Source organism: Pneumocystis jirovecii (genome assembly GCF_001477535.1).
Source record: "Pneumocystis jirovecii RU7 chromosome Unknown supercont1.5, whole genome shotgun sequence".
Taxonomy (NCBI): Eukaryota; Fungi; Ascomycota; class Pneumocystomycetes; order Pneumocystales; family Pneumocystaceae; genus Pneumocystis; species Pneumocystis jirovecii.
Genome location: NW_017264779.1, coordinates 54,161 through 67,806, shown reverse-complemented (window position 1 = coordinate 67,806; position 13,646 = coordinate 54,161). Strand labels below are relative to the sequence as shown.

The window sequence follows — 13,646 nt, the reverse complement described above, 5'->3', positions numbered from 1 at the left end:
AATACACTGTTTACTTAAGACGATTAATAAATTTAGCAAAACAAAATGAAAGTAGTTTTTTCAAAATAAAAAATAATCCTTTATAAATTTAAAATTTTACAAAACAATAAAAAAAACTCAAATAATTTAAAATCCAAGGCTCCAAATATACTTATTATTAATCCCAAATAGACTCAAGTCGTTTACCTATTAAAATAATAAAATAATATACACGTATGAAATACATTCCATATCAATAGTATGACCTAAAACTAATACTCTAAAATATCACAAAAAATATATAAGAATGTTATAGACTTTAATTATTTGAAGATTTAACCATGTTAATTTTTTTTACATTATTTTGTATATTTTGGTCTTTTTCAAGTAAAATTTTTATATTATTATCAAAAAGCTCTTTAGATGCACTAATCCGAATATCACCATAACTTTCTTTCTGTTCAATGTTTATAAGATTTTTAGTCGCCAAAACTAGAATTTCAAGAAATTTTTTTGAAACATCTATACGTGATGCCTAAAAAATATTAGCAAATGAATATAAATTAAACAAGCTATACATTTTCTATAAGATCATTAAAGCTAATGGTATTTTTAGATGCATTTTTCTCAAGATTAAATCTATTTCTTAAAGTGGAAATTAAATCTAAATCATCATAAATTCCCGAATCAAATGTGCTTTCATTAACTAATTCTATCTCTTTGTCCTGTTTAATTGAAAAGTCATATATAGATGATTTAGAGACTTAAAAAAATTAGAAAAAAATATTAATAAAAGCTATCAAACCTTGATCTGCATTTATTTCTGAATTATCATAAATAGAAATGGAGTTATCATCAACAGGAAGAAGTATATTAGAATTTTCAAGCTCAAAATTTCCAAGATTATTGTTAGACAAATCTGCATCTATTCTGGATTCATTAATGGGAGTAGTATCAATTTTGGCATGTTTAGACACATTGGCTGAGTCATAATCATTTTGATTTATATTTTCTACACGCTTTCGTTTAAATAAGTTGGATTGTACAAAAGAAATATAACCAGGATTAAGCAAAGATACAATTGATGGATGAACGTTTGAAGGCTCGAATATATGTGTTGCAAATTTACCTGATGTTTGAAGCTGAGTTAATGTCAAAAAAATAGGATCTGAAGAGAGTAGTTTATTTTGTTTAGTAATAGATGACGTATTTCGTAACTGAGAAGAGAATGCTTTTGAAGATATTTCAATAGCGGAATCTTCCAATACCCTTTTGTACCGTGATTGATGGGTTTTCGATTGAGTTGTCTTATCATTAGATTCAGGTATCCCAGCTTGTAATTCATCAAATTCTAAAATTTCCGCTGTCAATGTGCTAGTAGTTCCAGAAATAGATCTTTCTCTGTCTTCTAATATCAATCCATTATTTTGATCTATAGCTTCTAATTGATGAATAGAAAACTCCGTTACAGGCTCAAGAGGGTCATGCATGTCATTTGAATGTATAGTATCTAAATGATTACCCATGTCTACATCAGTAAGAAAAATATTTTCATCATTCACATCTTTCTCTGATCCAATGATATTACTGAATTCTTGGCTAAAGCGTGATTCTGGTACACGATCTCTACCAATTTCAACAGAAATATCATTTTGTAAACCATCATTATCGCCAATTCCAAGATCCAGATCAATTTTCTGACTTTCGTCTATTTGAACAAGAGGATCATCTACTAAATTTAGTTGATGTCCTCGGCCAACTTCAATAGATGGATCAAGTGCTGATATAAGTGTAATGTCTTGTTTTTTTGAAACATAAGAAAAACTGGAAGGCTCTGGAATTTCGTCTATATCCCTATTCCGATTAAATATCAATTCCATATAGAAAAGAAATTAATACATTATGTTGAATGTAGGATCAGGAATCAAAAGATCAAACTCAGTAATTGTTTCAGGCAATACTAATTGAGCAGACTGAAGTGCAATATTCATATTATTTGATGCAGGAAGATCTACATTTCCTTGTCTAAAAGCCTTAAAAATTAGTAAATAATAATTATTTATATTGTGTTTACCATTTTAATTTTTATCAAGGCTTCATTGCAATCCTCTAAAAGATAACGCGTTTTACGCGAATAAACCTTCACAACACCCAACAATAACTGTCCACTTAATCTAAGTGCTATAGGAATCTGATCCTGATTGACAATTGCATTAACTGTTTGTTTAATATTTGTCTGCAAAAATTGAGACTTTGAAAGCTTTTTTTCCCAATGTGCTGCAAGCCAGATCTTTGCCAAAGGTCCCTAAAATAATTAATAATAGAAATAAACAAACAATTAATGTTTTATACTTTTTTTGAAAGAATAGTTTCTGAATAAAACATTTTAATTTAAAAAAAAAAAATCCAAAAAGAAGAATGCTAAAATAACGTGTTAGTTTTCATAAAAAGACGATATTCTTGTATTTCACATGTTTTTTTATATTTATTTAATAATTTTTATCCAAAAAAAATTAATTTTAATGATTTGGTAAATTGAAACAATCAATTAACGCGAAACTTTATTATTGATAAAAAAAATATTATTAATGTTTTCATATAATTAAACCAAAGATAATGATAAATATATTAACTATTTATAATAGTAGTTTTTTTTGAATATAACATTTATTTGAAAAGTTTCTTGAATATCTTTATATTGCAATGAAAAAAGATTTCTAAATCAAATCTGACTTAATTACTATTTATGATACTCAATAAAACTACCATATAAACAAATGTTAATGCAAATAGACCAATCCTTTTCAGTAACAATAAAAATTTAATTTGAAGTCTAAAAATTGGAAAATATTAAGTATATAGCAGAAGTACCGCAGAATTATCTAGTAGATATATAAAACGATAGAGATATAGGTTGACCGAATAATTCAAATATATAGGAGATCAGTAAATACGTTTCCAATTCACAAATTATTTATTTCATAGAGTGATAGTGTAGAAATATAACATTTCATTCGAGTTGAGACTATCAAATGCGTAAGACTAATATAAATATAGTAAAAACATATACCAATGCAGTTTTAACTCTTTCACGAATATCAGAAGAGGAATCATTTTGCATAAGTTTCAATTTTTCTAAAAAACCTATATCCTTGAGGACTTGATTTCGATGTTCTTTCATAACCTAATTATATTTAGTTTTACCATAGTCTATAAATACATGCATTCACCTTATCAGAATTATCGTCGCTCCATGTGAGGTTTATTAATACCCATAAACACCCTAAACGGACTTCAAAGCTCGTATGTCCTATATGTTTTAAAATTAACTGTAGAATTTCATTTTCTTCTATAATAATATTTCTATGTATATCACTGCCAGATGCAATATGAACACATATATATATTGCCTATTTTTGTTAATCTTGAAAATGAGCAAATATCAAATTACAGCAGTTATAATCTCGGTAAAGCCCGAAGCAAGTTTTCCCTTTATAATAGATATGATTTGAGAGGTCCCTATATTGTTCAATAATAAATCAATATTCTAAACGAATTAGAAACGTATGTTATAAGAACCAATTACTTCTTGTTGACCACATATAACATTTCTAATGACATCCAAGGCCTGTTCCTGAACACCAATTTCAGAATCATCACATAATCTTAATCCGTTATTTTCAAGTTTAAAAAAAAACGAAAGAATACTTTATAAGTGCATTATAACCCAGTTCTTTTAACACATTTTTCTTAATCTCTGTCTCGGCTGCATAAACAATATGCTTTAATGCCCATACTGCATTCAACCTTAATGCCGAATTCTCATTTTTAGCATGTTCGCACATAATCTTAAGTGCTCCCTTTTCCATGATAGCCTTATCAAAGTCAACGCACTACTGATGCTAATATTAAACCAACCGAGCGCATTGGGGAAAAATCCAACACTAAATTACAAACAGCTGCACACGCTGCTGTCTTTACTTTCAAATCATCATCCGTTAACAATACAAACAAGGGATCCGTAATCCCTGCATCCACCAAGTTACTTCTAAGAACACAAACGCTTCGTGATAGGCTTCTTGTGCATTGGCATGCTGCTACACGCACCCCTGCCGACCGGTGCGACAATGCCAACACAATATAGGGAACAATCTTTGCATTAATCACTTGTTTCCGATAATCATCCTTGAACAATGTCAAAGCCGCTATTGCAAGAAAGACTGCCTGAATCCTTTGTTAGTATCTACTAGTATACATACGAAACCTGCCTCAACAATCTTGTCATTTGTGCTTCCCGTCTCTTCCTGAAACGGGCTGTTGTTTATATGGTGTAGAATGCCTGCCAGCTTCTTTATCACATCTGCATCACACGCTGCCCTCTGCATTTCATCGTTGTCTGTTACCAGATATGCTAAACACCTCGTCAATCTTCTATCCCACCCATTTCTTCCTTGTCCTACCCAAAATTGCCAGTGCTCTCTCCCTCACACGTTCCTCTTCATCAAGTAATCGAACCAAAATTGGAATCACTGTATATTCTAGCTCATTTATGTATCTTTTTGGAATCGCTCCACTCCTATACATGTTTGCCAGACATCCTGATGCCCCCAAACGGATAGGCGTCTCTACATCCTTCACAAGCTTCAAAAGTTTGCTGATCATCGGGTATCCCTCATTTATATTGCTTCCTGGCTGCCTGTATGACGCTGCTATCTGCGATCCATACATATCCTGCTTGTGGCTAAGTGATGATAGCGCCTGCAGCGCTGCATCTAATAGTTTTGTGCTGTAAAAACGCTCCTCTGTCTTCTTCTTCGACCGATCCCCAATCTCCCACACAATCTCTACCAATATTTCTAGAATACCCCATCCCCCAAGCTCATTTTTCTGCTCTCCTGCTCCTGCACACACCGCAATGATATGTGCTGCCAACGATGCCTGTTCATATCCTTTTTGCCAAAATTCCTCCCTCCTCCACCCCCTAAGAATACTCACAAACCGATCTACTGCCTCCTGCGGTATCCCCTGCACCCCCAACGCCTCCAATCCACCCAGAACCCCCGCTGCTCCTCTCAGCGTTGTCACCAGTGCCTTGAGAGACACCGTCATCAGCTTTTCTGTCCCTTCCACAACAAATCCAAACAGCTGGTCCACAATCCCCGATCTGCAGATACACGTTGCATATTTTTCTCCTCCTGTCCCTGTTAGCCTGCCTCTCCTTTTCCCTTGTCTCTTCACCCTGTGCAAGCGACCGCAGCACTATAATTGCCTCGATTTTTGCCGCTTCCTCGCCCCTCTCCAGCACCTTCCCAAGCACCCCAAGCACTCCCTGCTCCAGAAGCTGCTTTTTCCGCTCTGGATACCCAATCACCTCGTTTTTCAGCACCCGCAGCCTCTCCACCCCCACTGCCCCTTCTTCCGCCCCTCCTTCCCCCTCCAGGCCCTCCTGCGCCACGTCCATCTCTCCTGCTGCCTCTGCCACTCCCTCCCAGTCTCTTCCAGTCCCTTTTTCTCCCTCTTTTTCCTCTTTTTCCCCCTCCATCTTCTCTCCTTCTTTTTTGCCCCCTGATCTCCCGTTTCCCCCCTTTTCTCCCGGAAAAAAACACTCTTCCCCCTCCTCCTGCCTTCCCTCTTCTATCTCCACTGGTCTTTTCCCTCTTTTCTCCCCTCCTTCGCCCTCAATTCCCTTTTTTTCCCCTTCTTCTCCTCTTTTTTCGCTTCTTTCGTTCTCTGCCCCTGTTTTCCCCCCAAACGCCGCCCAAGCGCCACCCAGCCCTTGTGTAAATGCCGTCCAGATCCCGTCCGTCGTTTTTCCGCCTCTTCTCCCTCTTTTCTTCCTCTTTCTCTCTTCTCCGTTCTCCCGTCCTCCGTTGCCGTTACCCCACACAAAAATCACTCTCACCTCTCTGTCACCGATGACCCGTAGACAGACCCTCTATGTTACTGGGTTTTCGAGCGACGTCCGTGCAAAGGACCTCGCGCACAAGTTTGAAAAGTAGGCCGTATAGGCAGTGTTTTTGCAAAAAACAGTGCAAAAACACGTCTAATAGACCCGTCTTATATACTGATCCACAGGTTTGGGCGATTGGTTCGGTGTGACATCCCAGTACCGCGGAAACTGGGCGCGCGGCCGTAGGTATATAGAGCTGGAGGGGTGTTCTGAGGCAATAGGTTTGCGTTTGTTGAGTATGAGGACTCACGGGACGCGGACGAGGCGTACCATGACCTGCACGGGGCGCGGTTTGGGCGGGAGACGCTGAGTATTGAGGTAGAGGAGAAAAGAGAAGAAAAGAGGGAAGCTGAGGAGAAGTGGGCAAAGAAGTCGCCGTCAGCGTCGTGGCGGTTTGATGACCGTACATACACGACTCACCGGCGGGGCCGGAGCAGTTCTCGGAGGCGGCATCGGTCGTACAGCCGGAGCCGGAGCTACAGCGATAGCCGGAGCAGGAGTAGAAGCCGCTCACGGACCAGAAGCAGGAGCCGGACACGGAGCCGGAGCCGGCACAGTCGGCACCGGCGGCACCGGCGTAGCCACTACAGCCGGAGTCGAACACGGAGCCGTGGAAGCCGTGCACGGGGCCGCACGCGGCGGCACAGCCCCAGCCGGAGCAGGAGTAGGAGTAGGAGCAGGAGTAGAAGCAGGAGTAGGAGCCGTAGTCGTAGCCGAACGCGGAGCCGGGGGAGTAGGGGGAGCCGGGGGAGCCGGGGATCGTCACGGCGGTCGTCGGAGCACGGCAAGGCGGTAGACGAGGTGCCGGGCGATACGGCAGCGTCGGCGGGGGTAGGACACGCGGCAGATAGCGAGGGTGGGTTGGGTAGTGTGTGGGAAGAGGTCTAAAGGGGGGCAGATGCACAGCAGATAGCCAATGGGACGTTTGGAGAGAGAAGCGAGGAAATATAGTGGGAGAAGGGGTGAAAGAGGGGAGGAGTGGAAGAAGGATTAGTATGTGCATCTGGTGGGCCGCAGGGGTAGTTTGAGTATATAATTTGTACTTAATAGATAATTTGTTTTGGACCTGTATTTTTGAGCCAAAGCCATATGTATAACCGGTGTCGTTGGGGGAGGGTGATAGAAATGGTGTAGGGGGATGGGGGTGTTATTTGCATTATACGGCTTGTGTTGGAGGTAATATGAGTGCTTTGGTGCAATTGGCTGTATTTGTATGACATTAGTTGTATTAATGATACAGTGGGCACTATACTATGGGTACTAGTAGAGCAACAGTGGGTGGCAACAAGTATGGCAGCAATCAAGGCGACAAACAAATAGTAATGAGAGTAACAGTATCAGCAATGGTGTGTATACGGCATGAACGGTAGATGCACGCTCATGTGGTTGGAGATTGGACCGGATGCAGACGAACGATACAATGTGGACAACGATGGATAATATATAAATAATAAACAACACAGTGATAATACGGATGGTATTTGTTTTGCAACGCTAGTGCCGAGATGTTTCTAGACAGCTGTTTGTAACGTCCAGCAGTAAACAAAAAAGCTCTATATCAGTAAACAGCGTGACTCTTGCAGAGACGAGTCCGAGCTCAAATGCATTGTCTACATGCCTGCAAGTAGGAAATAGCCTACCACATGTAAAACAATCCAGCAGATGGGCTCAATAGACAGGACTGACAAATAAGCCCGATAGAGGGCATCCTATGTGTAAAAATAGCACTATATCCAAAGTATCTGACAATGAAGAATAGAGAATGTCAAAAAATACAAGAAACACATGTGCAGGGGGAAGAAACCATCCAAACACATTGTACTCACGCTCACAAGACAAAGGCAGAGCTAGCCTCCGCGGTGAGAGACAGCATCAAGTCGTTGCCGTTCGCCCTCGAGCTATCTGTATTAATTTAATTCCGAAAAACAGACATAGTACCACTTTGCAGACTCTTGAATAGCTCTTAGAGTCTTTTGAATCGGTCCAGCATGCCTCCACTGTATACGGAGGATCAATATAGACCTCGTCGAGCACAATAATCGACTGCTTTTCCCAGCGACATGGAAGACTGAATACTTAGGTCAACGGACAAATTCGAGCGGAAAACACTCACGTCTTGCTCAAGGAATCAAACAAATTCTGTGCTTCTTGTGTAACACCCACTCCTTTCCGAGCAACAGCTGCTTGGTGTTCTTTTCTTGACGCTTGCTCTCTTACTGGCAAAACATCCAAAGAAACCGGCTTCATATGTATTTGTGAACGCAATAATGTAGCCTGATCCTTTGTTGAATCTCCCCCCATCCGTGAACACAGTGCTTCAGGTGTCTCTTCTAATTGGATATCTTTTAAACACGAAATTTTTAAAATAACAAAATCCCACGCTGCTGGAGACATATGTGGGGTCTTTGACTCTTTCTGAAGCATCAGAGTATTTGTAGTTGCATCATATGCATAAACTGGGTCTTTATTAGCTGTGTTATTTTGCTTCTAGTGCTTTACTTTCTCCTGTTTGTATTTCATCCAATAATGTTCGGACTTTCACCCGCAGACCAATAGTTGATTCAAGTGAAATGTTCCCTATATTTTGAGTCCCTATTTCTTGATTTTTACGTGTTCCTGTGTGGTTTTCCATAATATCTAAGCCTCAAATTTTATTTTGTCTGGTTTGTCATTAATATTCAGAATTGCTGGGGTTGCTTCGTCGTTAATCGTTGGCCATTTCCAGGGCAACAAGCTTATTACTCCGGTAAGTACCTCCGACAGATATTTTTACAAATTACTAGGTTATTGAGTAATATGTTGAGTATTTACTAGGAATCTGGGCAAAGGAATGGCCATTTTTCCTATATATAGAAGTTTTTTTAGTAGTAATTATCAAAGATAGGGTTTTTGAGCGATTATTATTGAGCTATATTACGTTTAAAAGTAATTGACAAACGGCATTGTTAAAGGAGAGTTTTTAAGAAAGAAATAGACATAAAATAGGAGGGTATTGATAGGAAAGGAATAGTAGGAAAGAAAAGTGTTTAAAACGCAGTGAAAAAAGGCCTTAATGATCCAATATTGAGGGGATTAAAAATGCATTCAAAAGAGAGCTTGATAGCGGATATTTTGGGAAATAACAAAGGAGAAGGAGAAAGCTTCAAGAATGGGCCTAGAGAGGGACAGAGAGAAGGATTTTTTGATGGGATGAAGGGGGGATCTCTTAAGGTGACAGTGGAAACAGAAACAGTGCAAGTTCCGGCAGGTGGTTTGGCACCTAAACAGAGAAAAGGCATGGAGACAGTGAAAGGGACTCGGGCAAAAAAGAAGCGTTCTCGATTGACAAATGGTAAGTTTGGGGAAGAATGGGTTATTTATAAGTGCAAAAGGGCTAAATATCACTTATAAATAAGAAATCTTGAATGGCATCTAACTTTTCTAGTTCCCTCGAAATCCGAAGTATTTGCGGCTAAGATAGCATCGGCTATTGACGAGAATATTGATTCTGATTCGGATGAAACATTTGTCTATGAGACAAATATGCGTTCTCCGCACCAACTGTCGAGGACTTCTTCTATTTCCTCAATTGTTTCTCATTCACGACATGATGGGAAAATTGGCCTTTCAGGAAAGCACAGTATGAAGTTTACGAACCATTCTTGGTCTTCTGATCCGGATCATAAAGATTCATTTATTATGTTTTCAGGTATATTATTTGTGAATTCGATTACGAGAAAAAACTCTTATTTTTTCTAAAAAGATAATACTCGTTCTCCTGGAAGAGCATCTATGTTTCCTTCATGCATTTTGTCAAAAGTTGAAACGGGGCTTCGTTCACCTCATAGAATTGGATCACGCACGACTTCATGTCCATCATCTCCTCATTATAAATATCAAAAACTAAAACATTATAATGCATCGTGTCGTCGCCATTTTATGGACAAAAATACTAGTCAATTTTGTGCAGCTCATGATGACTTTTATCCTTATGAAAGAATTCCGCTTCTATATAAAGACATTAGATGTTTTAGTGAAGATCGATATCATGAATGTCATCAGCATAGTAAACGGAAACGGCATATCTTTTTTAGAAAATTTAAATGGTTTTTTGTCTTTTTTTTAATTTTCCTTGCATGTACTATTATACTCATAGTAATTACACAACCTCTTCAGGAACCGAAAATTGCAAATGCAACTAATATTGTTGTTTCTCCTCAAGTTATTGTGATGGATCTTGAAATGGTCGCCTTTAATCCCAATTTCTGGCAAATTTCAATACAAAAAGTTAATATCTCTGTTTTTTGTTCAAAACCATGGTCAGATCTTAATCCGATTAATAGTATTGGTAATAGTTCTAAAGAGGACTCTGAATCGCTAAAACTAAAATCAAAAATGGTTAAGAAAAGGGTAAACCAAGCAAATTTATATAGATCAATTGTTTCAGATAACACTTCCAACTATCAAGAGGATAAATTGGTATTGCTTGGTTATGTCTTTCAGCTCGATGTTCCTTTTGTTTTTCGCTCTGCATTTTTCAGCAAATCAATATCACGAAGTATTGCACAATTTCGACTAGAAAACTCTGATCATTCGACTCTTGAAAACGATTCTCTAATTTGGTACTTTTTCCACAAAAAATAATAGTTGATTTATTTCTAGGGATTATAATGTAAATAAGGACTTTCAATTGATTATAAAAGGCTTCTTTAGTTATTATCCTTCGTTTTTTTCACGAAAACAGCAATTAATACAGATTAATTATCTTATTAATTTTTATTCTTAGATCATCCTAGAATGTTTTATGGTTACAGATCTGTGTTACAATTGCAATGATATATTATTATATAAGGTATTTTGAAACATACAAAATAATTGCATTTTTAGACCGTTTATCTTTCATATTTCTTATTTGCATGTATTTAACACTGAATTTCAGATTATTTTCTGCTTTTGGATATTCACTTTTTCTTTTTTAAACATTGTTAAAAATGTTAATACTTTTATAAATATTATTAAACTAATTTAAAATTGTATTTAGTTTTTGTTTTAATTTTAATTACTTTAGTAGTTAACTTTATAAAAATTATTATTGAAATATCGTTTTTATACATTTTTTGGTTTTTTATATAGACTTATTTGCGTGATATTTTATAATTTATTTAAAATCAAAAATTTAGGAATTATAAAAAATCCTTTAAACCTAATTTTTGGTAATGACAGAGCCCATTTCTGTAGGATCTTTAAAGCCTATTTTGTTTTTAAATTAACATTGGATTAAATATATACTGATTTTTTAATTAGAAATATGCAACCAGGAGCTCTTCAAAAGCCTATTTTTCAGGTTCTTCAAGTAAGAAAGCTTACTTCAGTCAATAATGGAGTTGAAAGATATCGTGTTGTGTTATCAGATTCTATTCATTATGCACAATCAATGCTAGCATCTCAAAAAAATGAACTTGTGATATCAGGAAAGCTTCATAAAGGAGCAATTGTTGAATTAACACAATTTTCTGTAAATATGATGAAAGAACGAAGGTTAGTTATTTTTAAATACAGGGTTCTTGTTTTTAAGCGCTAGGATTATTATTATTATAAATCTTAATGTTTTAGAACAATATGGAACTCTTCCAAAAATTGGGACTCCTACTAGCCTTGAAGCGCCTCCAACAAATGTTGATAAGGAAGAAAACCGTAATCTAGAAGTTCCTTCGATTAACCAAGCTACATTTTATGGGAATAAACCGCATATGCCCATATTACAGAATCAAAAAGAAGAAATGTATGTTTTCTTATTAATTTTTTCAAATTATTTAGAATTTTAGAAATAACCGCATATCATCTGTTTCATCTGCAACAATATATCCTATTGAAAGTTTATCGCCTTATCAAAATAGGTACATTAATGTCAATTTTATTAAAAATGTACCAATATTTATAGATGGACTATTAAAGCACGTGTAACTAGTAAAACTGAAATAAAACATTGGCATAATCAAAAAGGAGAAGGGAAACTTTTTTCGTGTGTATTTATGGATGAAAGTGGTGAAATCCGAGCAACTGCTTTCAATGATCAAGTAGATATGTTGTATGACGTATTACAAGAAGGACAAGTAATAATTTGTTAGTATTTTACTGTTTTTATTTAAGAATTTTCAAGGTTTATTTTATATCAAAATGCCGAGTAAATATTGCTAAAAAGCAATTTTCAAATGTTCAAAACGAATATGAACTTACTTTTGAAAGAGATACTGAAGTTGAAAAAGTTAGTAATAATATTTTATTATATTCTCTAATAAATCTATTATTAGTGTCCTGATCAATCTACTGTTCCTCAGGCAAAATTTAATTTTGTATTTTTAAAAGATCTTGATAATGTAGAAAAGGATTCAATTATTGGTTAGTATGTTTTTATAATAATATTTTTTGATAATTTAGATGTTATTGGGATTTTAAAGGAGGTTCATGAAAGTGTTGAAATTACTTCAAGAACTACTCAAAAATTTGTTGTTTTTATAATTATAAAATGAATAATACTAATAAATTCATAGTATTCAAAAAGGGATATATTCATAGTTGATAGCTCGAATTATTCTGTCCGCTTAACACTTTGGGGGAAACATGCTTTAGATTTTAACATACCTCAAGAAACAGTTGTTGCTTTTAAAGGATTAAAAGTTAGTGAATTTAATGGACGATCGTTATCACTATTAAATAGTGGTATGGTAATTGCTAACCCGCAGATTGAAGAAGCTTATTCTTTAAAAAAATGGTATGATAAGCAAGGAAAAGAAGAATCATTTGCGACTCACCAATCAATTGTAACTGCAATTCGTAAAGAGGAAAGAAAAACTATTGCTCAAATTAAAGATGAACAACTTGGGATGGCAGAACAACCTGATTATTTTTCTATAAAAGCTACTATAGTTTTTTTTAAACAAGAAAATGCATTTTATCCTGCTTGTCCTACTGCTGGATGTAACAAAAAAGTTATTGAAGATAATGAAGGGGGATGGAGATGTGAAAAATGTGATAAAAGTTTTCCTGCGCCTCAATATCGGTTAGTATAAAATGTAAATTATTTTTTATTAATTTTTATAGTTATATTTTGACCATTTCTGTTAATGATCATACTGGTCAGATTTGGCTTAGTTGTTTTGATGATGTTGGTCGTTTAATTATAGGAAAATCTGCAGATGATATTGTTCAAATGAGGGTAGGAGAAATAATTAGGCTTTAATTATTTATTTATTTCATTTAGGAAGAAAATGAACAGGCTGCATTAAACATATTTCATGAGGCAAATTGTAAAAGTTATGTGTTTAGAGTTCGTGCTAAACAAGATTCATATAATGGTGCTGTCCGTGTAAGATATCAAGTGATGAGTGCATCATTTATTAATTGGGCACATGAATGTAAATTGCTTACAGAAATTATAAATTCATATTAAAAATGAAATATAAACACTACGTATTTCTTACTATTTGTAATACTACCTAGTAGTTTAATAGTTTTATATATATATTTGAAATAATAATATTATTCAAATACTTTCAATTTTAGTATAATTTAATGTATTTCGGCTAATTATAAGCTATATTGAAATAAGTTCTTAGTCTCAGATTTTAAATTTGCAGAATTGTTAATAAACCTAATATTAGAATAATATGAGACCTAATATAATTATATCTAAAAACAATATTTATAACTAGGATTACTGCTTATTAAACCAAAATCA

General features: G+C 35.7%; 6 protein-coding genes across 6 annotated transcripts; 3 read left to right on the top strand and 3 right to left on the bottom strand.

The window, feature by feature from the left end:
* Positions 1-298: 298 nt before the first annotated feature.
* T551_01215 (kleisin alpha) lies at positions 299-2,364 on the bottom strand (the record flags this gene model as incomplete). Its single annotated transcript, XM_018373478.1, has 6 exons — positions 299-514; positions 558-742; positions 785-1,833; positions 1,879-2,012; positions 2,054-2,284; positions 2,332-2,364. The coding sequence occupies 6 exons, from the start codon at positions 2,362-2,364 to the stop codon at positions 299-301; spliced, it is 1,848 nt and encodes a 615-aa protein (XP_018230132.1).
* Positions 2,365-2,925: 561 nt separating this feature from the next.
* T551_01214 (uncharacterized protein) lies at positions 2,926-6,338 on the bottom strand (the record flags this gene model as incomplete). Its single annotated transcript, XM_018373477.1, has 12 exons — positions 2,926-3,004; positions 3,050-3,163; positions 3,210-3,389; positions 3,431-3,526; positions 3,566-3,644; positions 3,688-3,854; positions 3,898-4,199; positions 4,244-4,390; positions 4,440-5,174; positions 5,218-5,885; positions 5,924-6,035; positions 6,080-6,338. The coding sequence occupies 12 exons, from the start codon at positions 6,336-6,338 to the stop codon at positions 2,990-2,992; spliced, it is 2,874 nt and encodes a 957-aa protein (XP_018230131.1). The 3' UTR covers positions 2,926-2,989.
* An 844-nt stretch (positions 6,339-7,182) lies between these two features.
* On the top strand, positions 7,183-7,688 carry T551_01213 (uncharacterized protein; the record flags this gene model as incomplete). Its single annotated transcript, XM_018373476.1, has 3 exons — positions 7,183-7,295; positions 7,445-7,574; positions 7,623-7,688. 3 exons carry the CDS (start codon positions 7,183-7,185, stop codon positions 7,686-7,688), a joined length of 309 nt encoding a protein of 102 aa, XP_018230130.1.
* An 88-nt stretch (positions 7,689-7,776) lies between these two features.
* On the bottom strand, positions 7,777-8,561 carry T551_01212 (uncharacterized protein; the record flags this gene model as incomplete). Its single annotated transcript, XM_018373475.1, has 4 exons — positions 7,777-7,827; positions 7,868-7,997; positions 8,043-8,385; positions 8,429-8,561. 4 exons carry the CDS (start codon positions 8,559-8,561, stop codon positions 7,777-7,779), a joined length of 657 nt encoding a protein of 218 aa, XP_018230129.1.
* A 446-nt stretch (positions 8,562-9,007) lies between these two features.
* On the top strand, positions 9,008-10,694 carry T551_01211 (uncharacterized protein; the record flags this gene model as incomplete). Its single annotated transcript, XM_018373474.1, has 4 exons — positions 9,008-9,264; positions 9,325-9,617; positions 9,672-10,530; positions 10,571-10,694. The coding sequence occupies 4 exons, from the start codon at positions 9,008-9,010 to the stop codon at positions 10,692-10,694; spliced, it is 1,533 nt and encodes a 510-aa protein (XP_018230128.1).
* Positions 10,695-11,124: 430 nt separating this feature from the next.
* Positions 11,125-13,358, top strand: T551_01210 (replication factor A subunit protein RFA1; the record flags this gene model as incomplete). Its single annotated transcript, XM_018373473.1, has 11 exons — positions 11,125-11,165; positions 11,213-11,446; positions 11,490-11,690; positions 11,734-11,805; positions 11,850-12,021; positions 12,069-12,173; positions 12,220-12,307; positions 12,347-12,417; positions 12,460-12,968; positions 13,010-13,124; positions 13,170-13,358. 11 exons carry the CDS (start codon positions 11,125-11,127, stop codon positions 13,356-13,358), a joined length of 1,797 nt encoding a protein of 598 aa, XP_018230127.1.
* Positions 13,359-13,646: the final 288 nt, after the last annotated feature.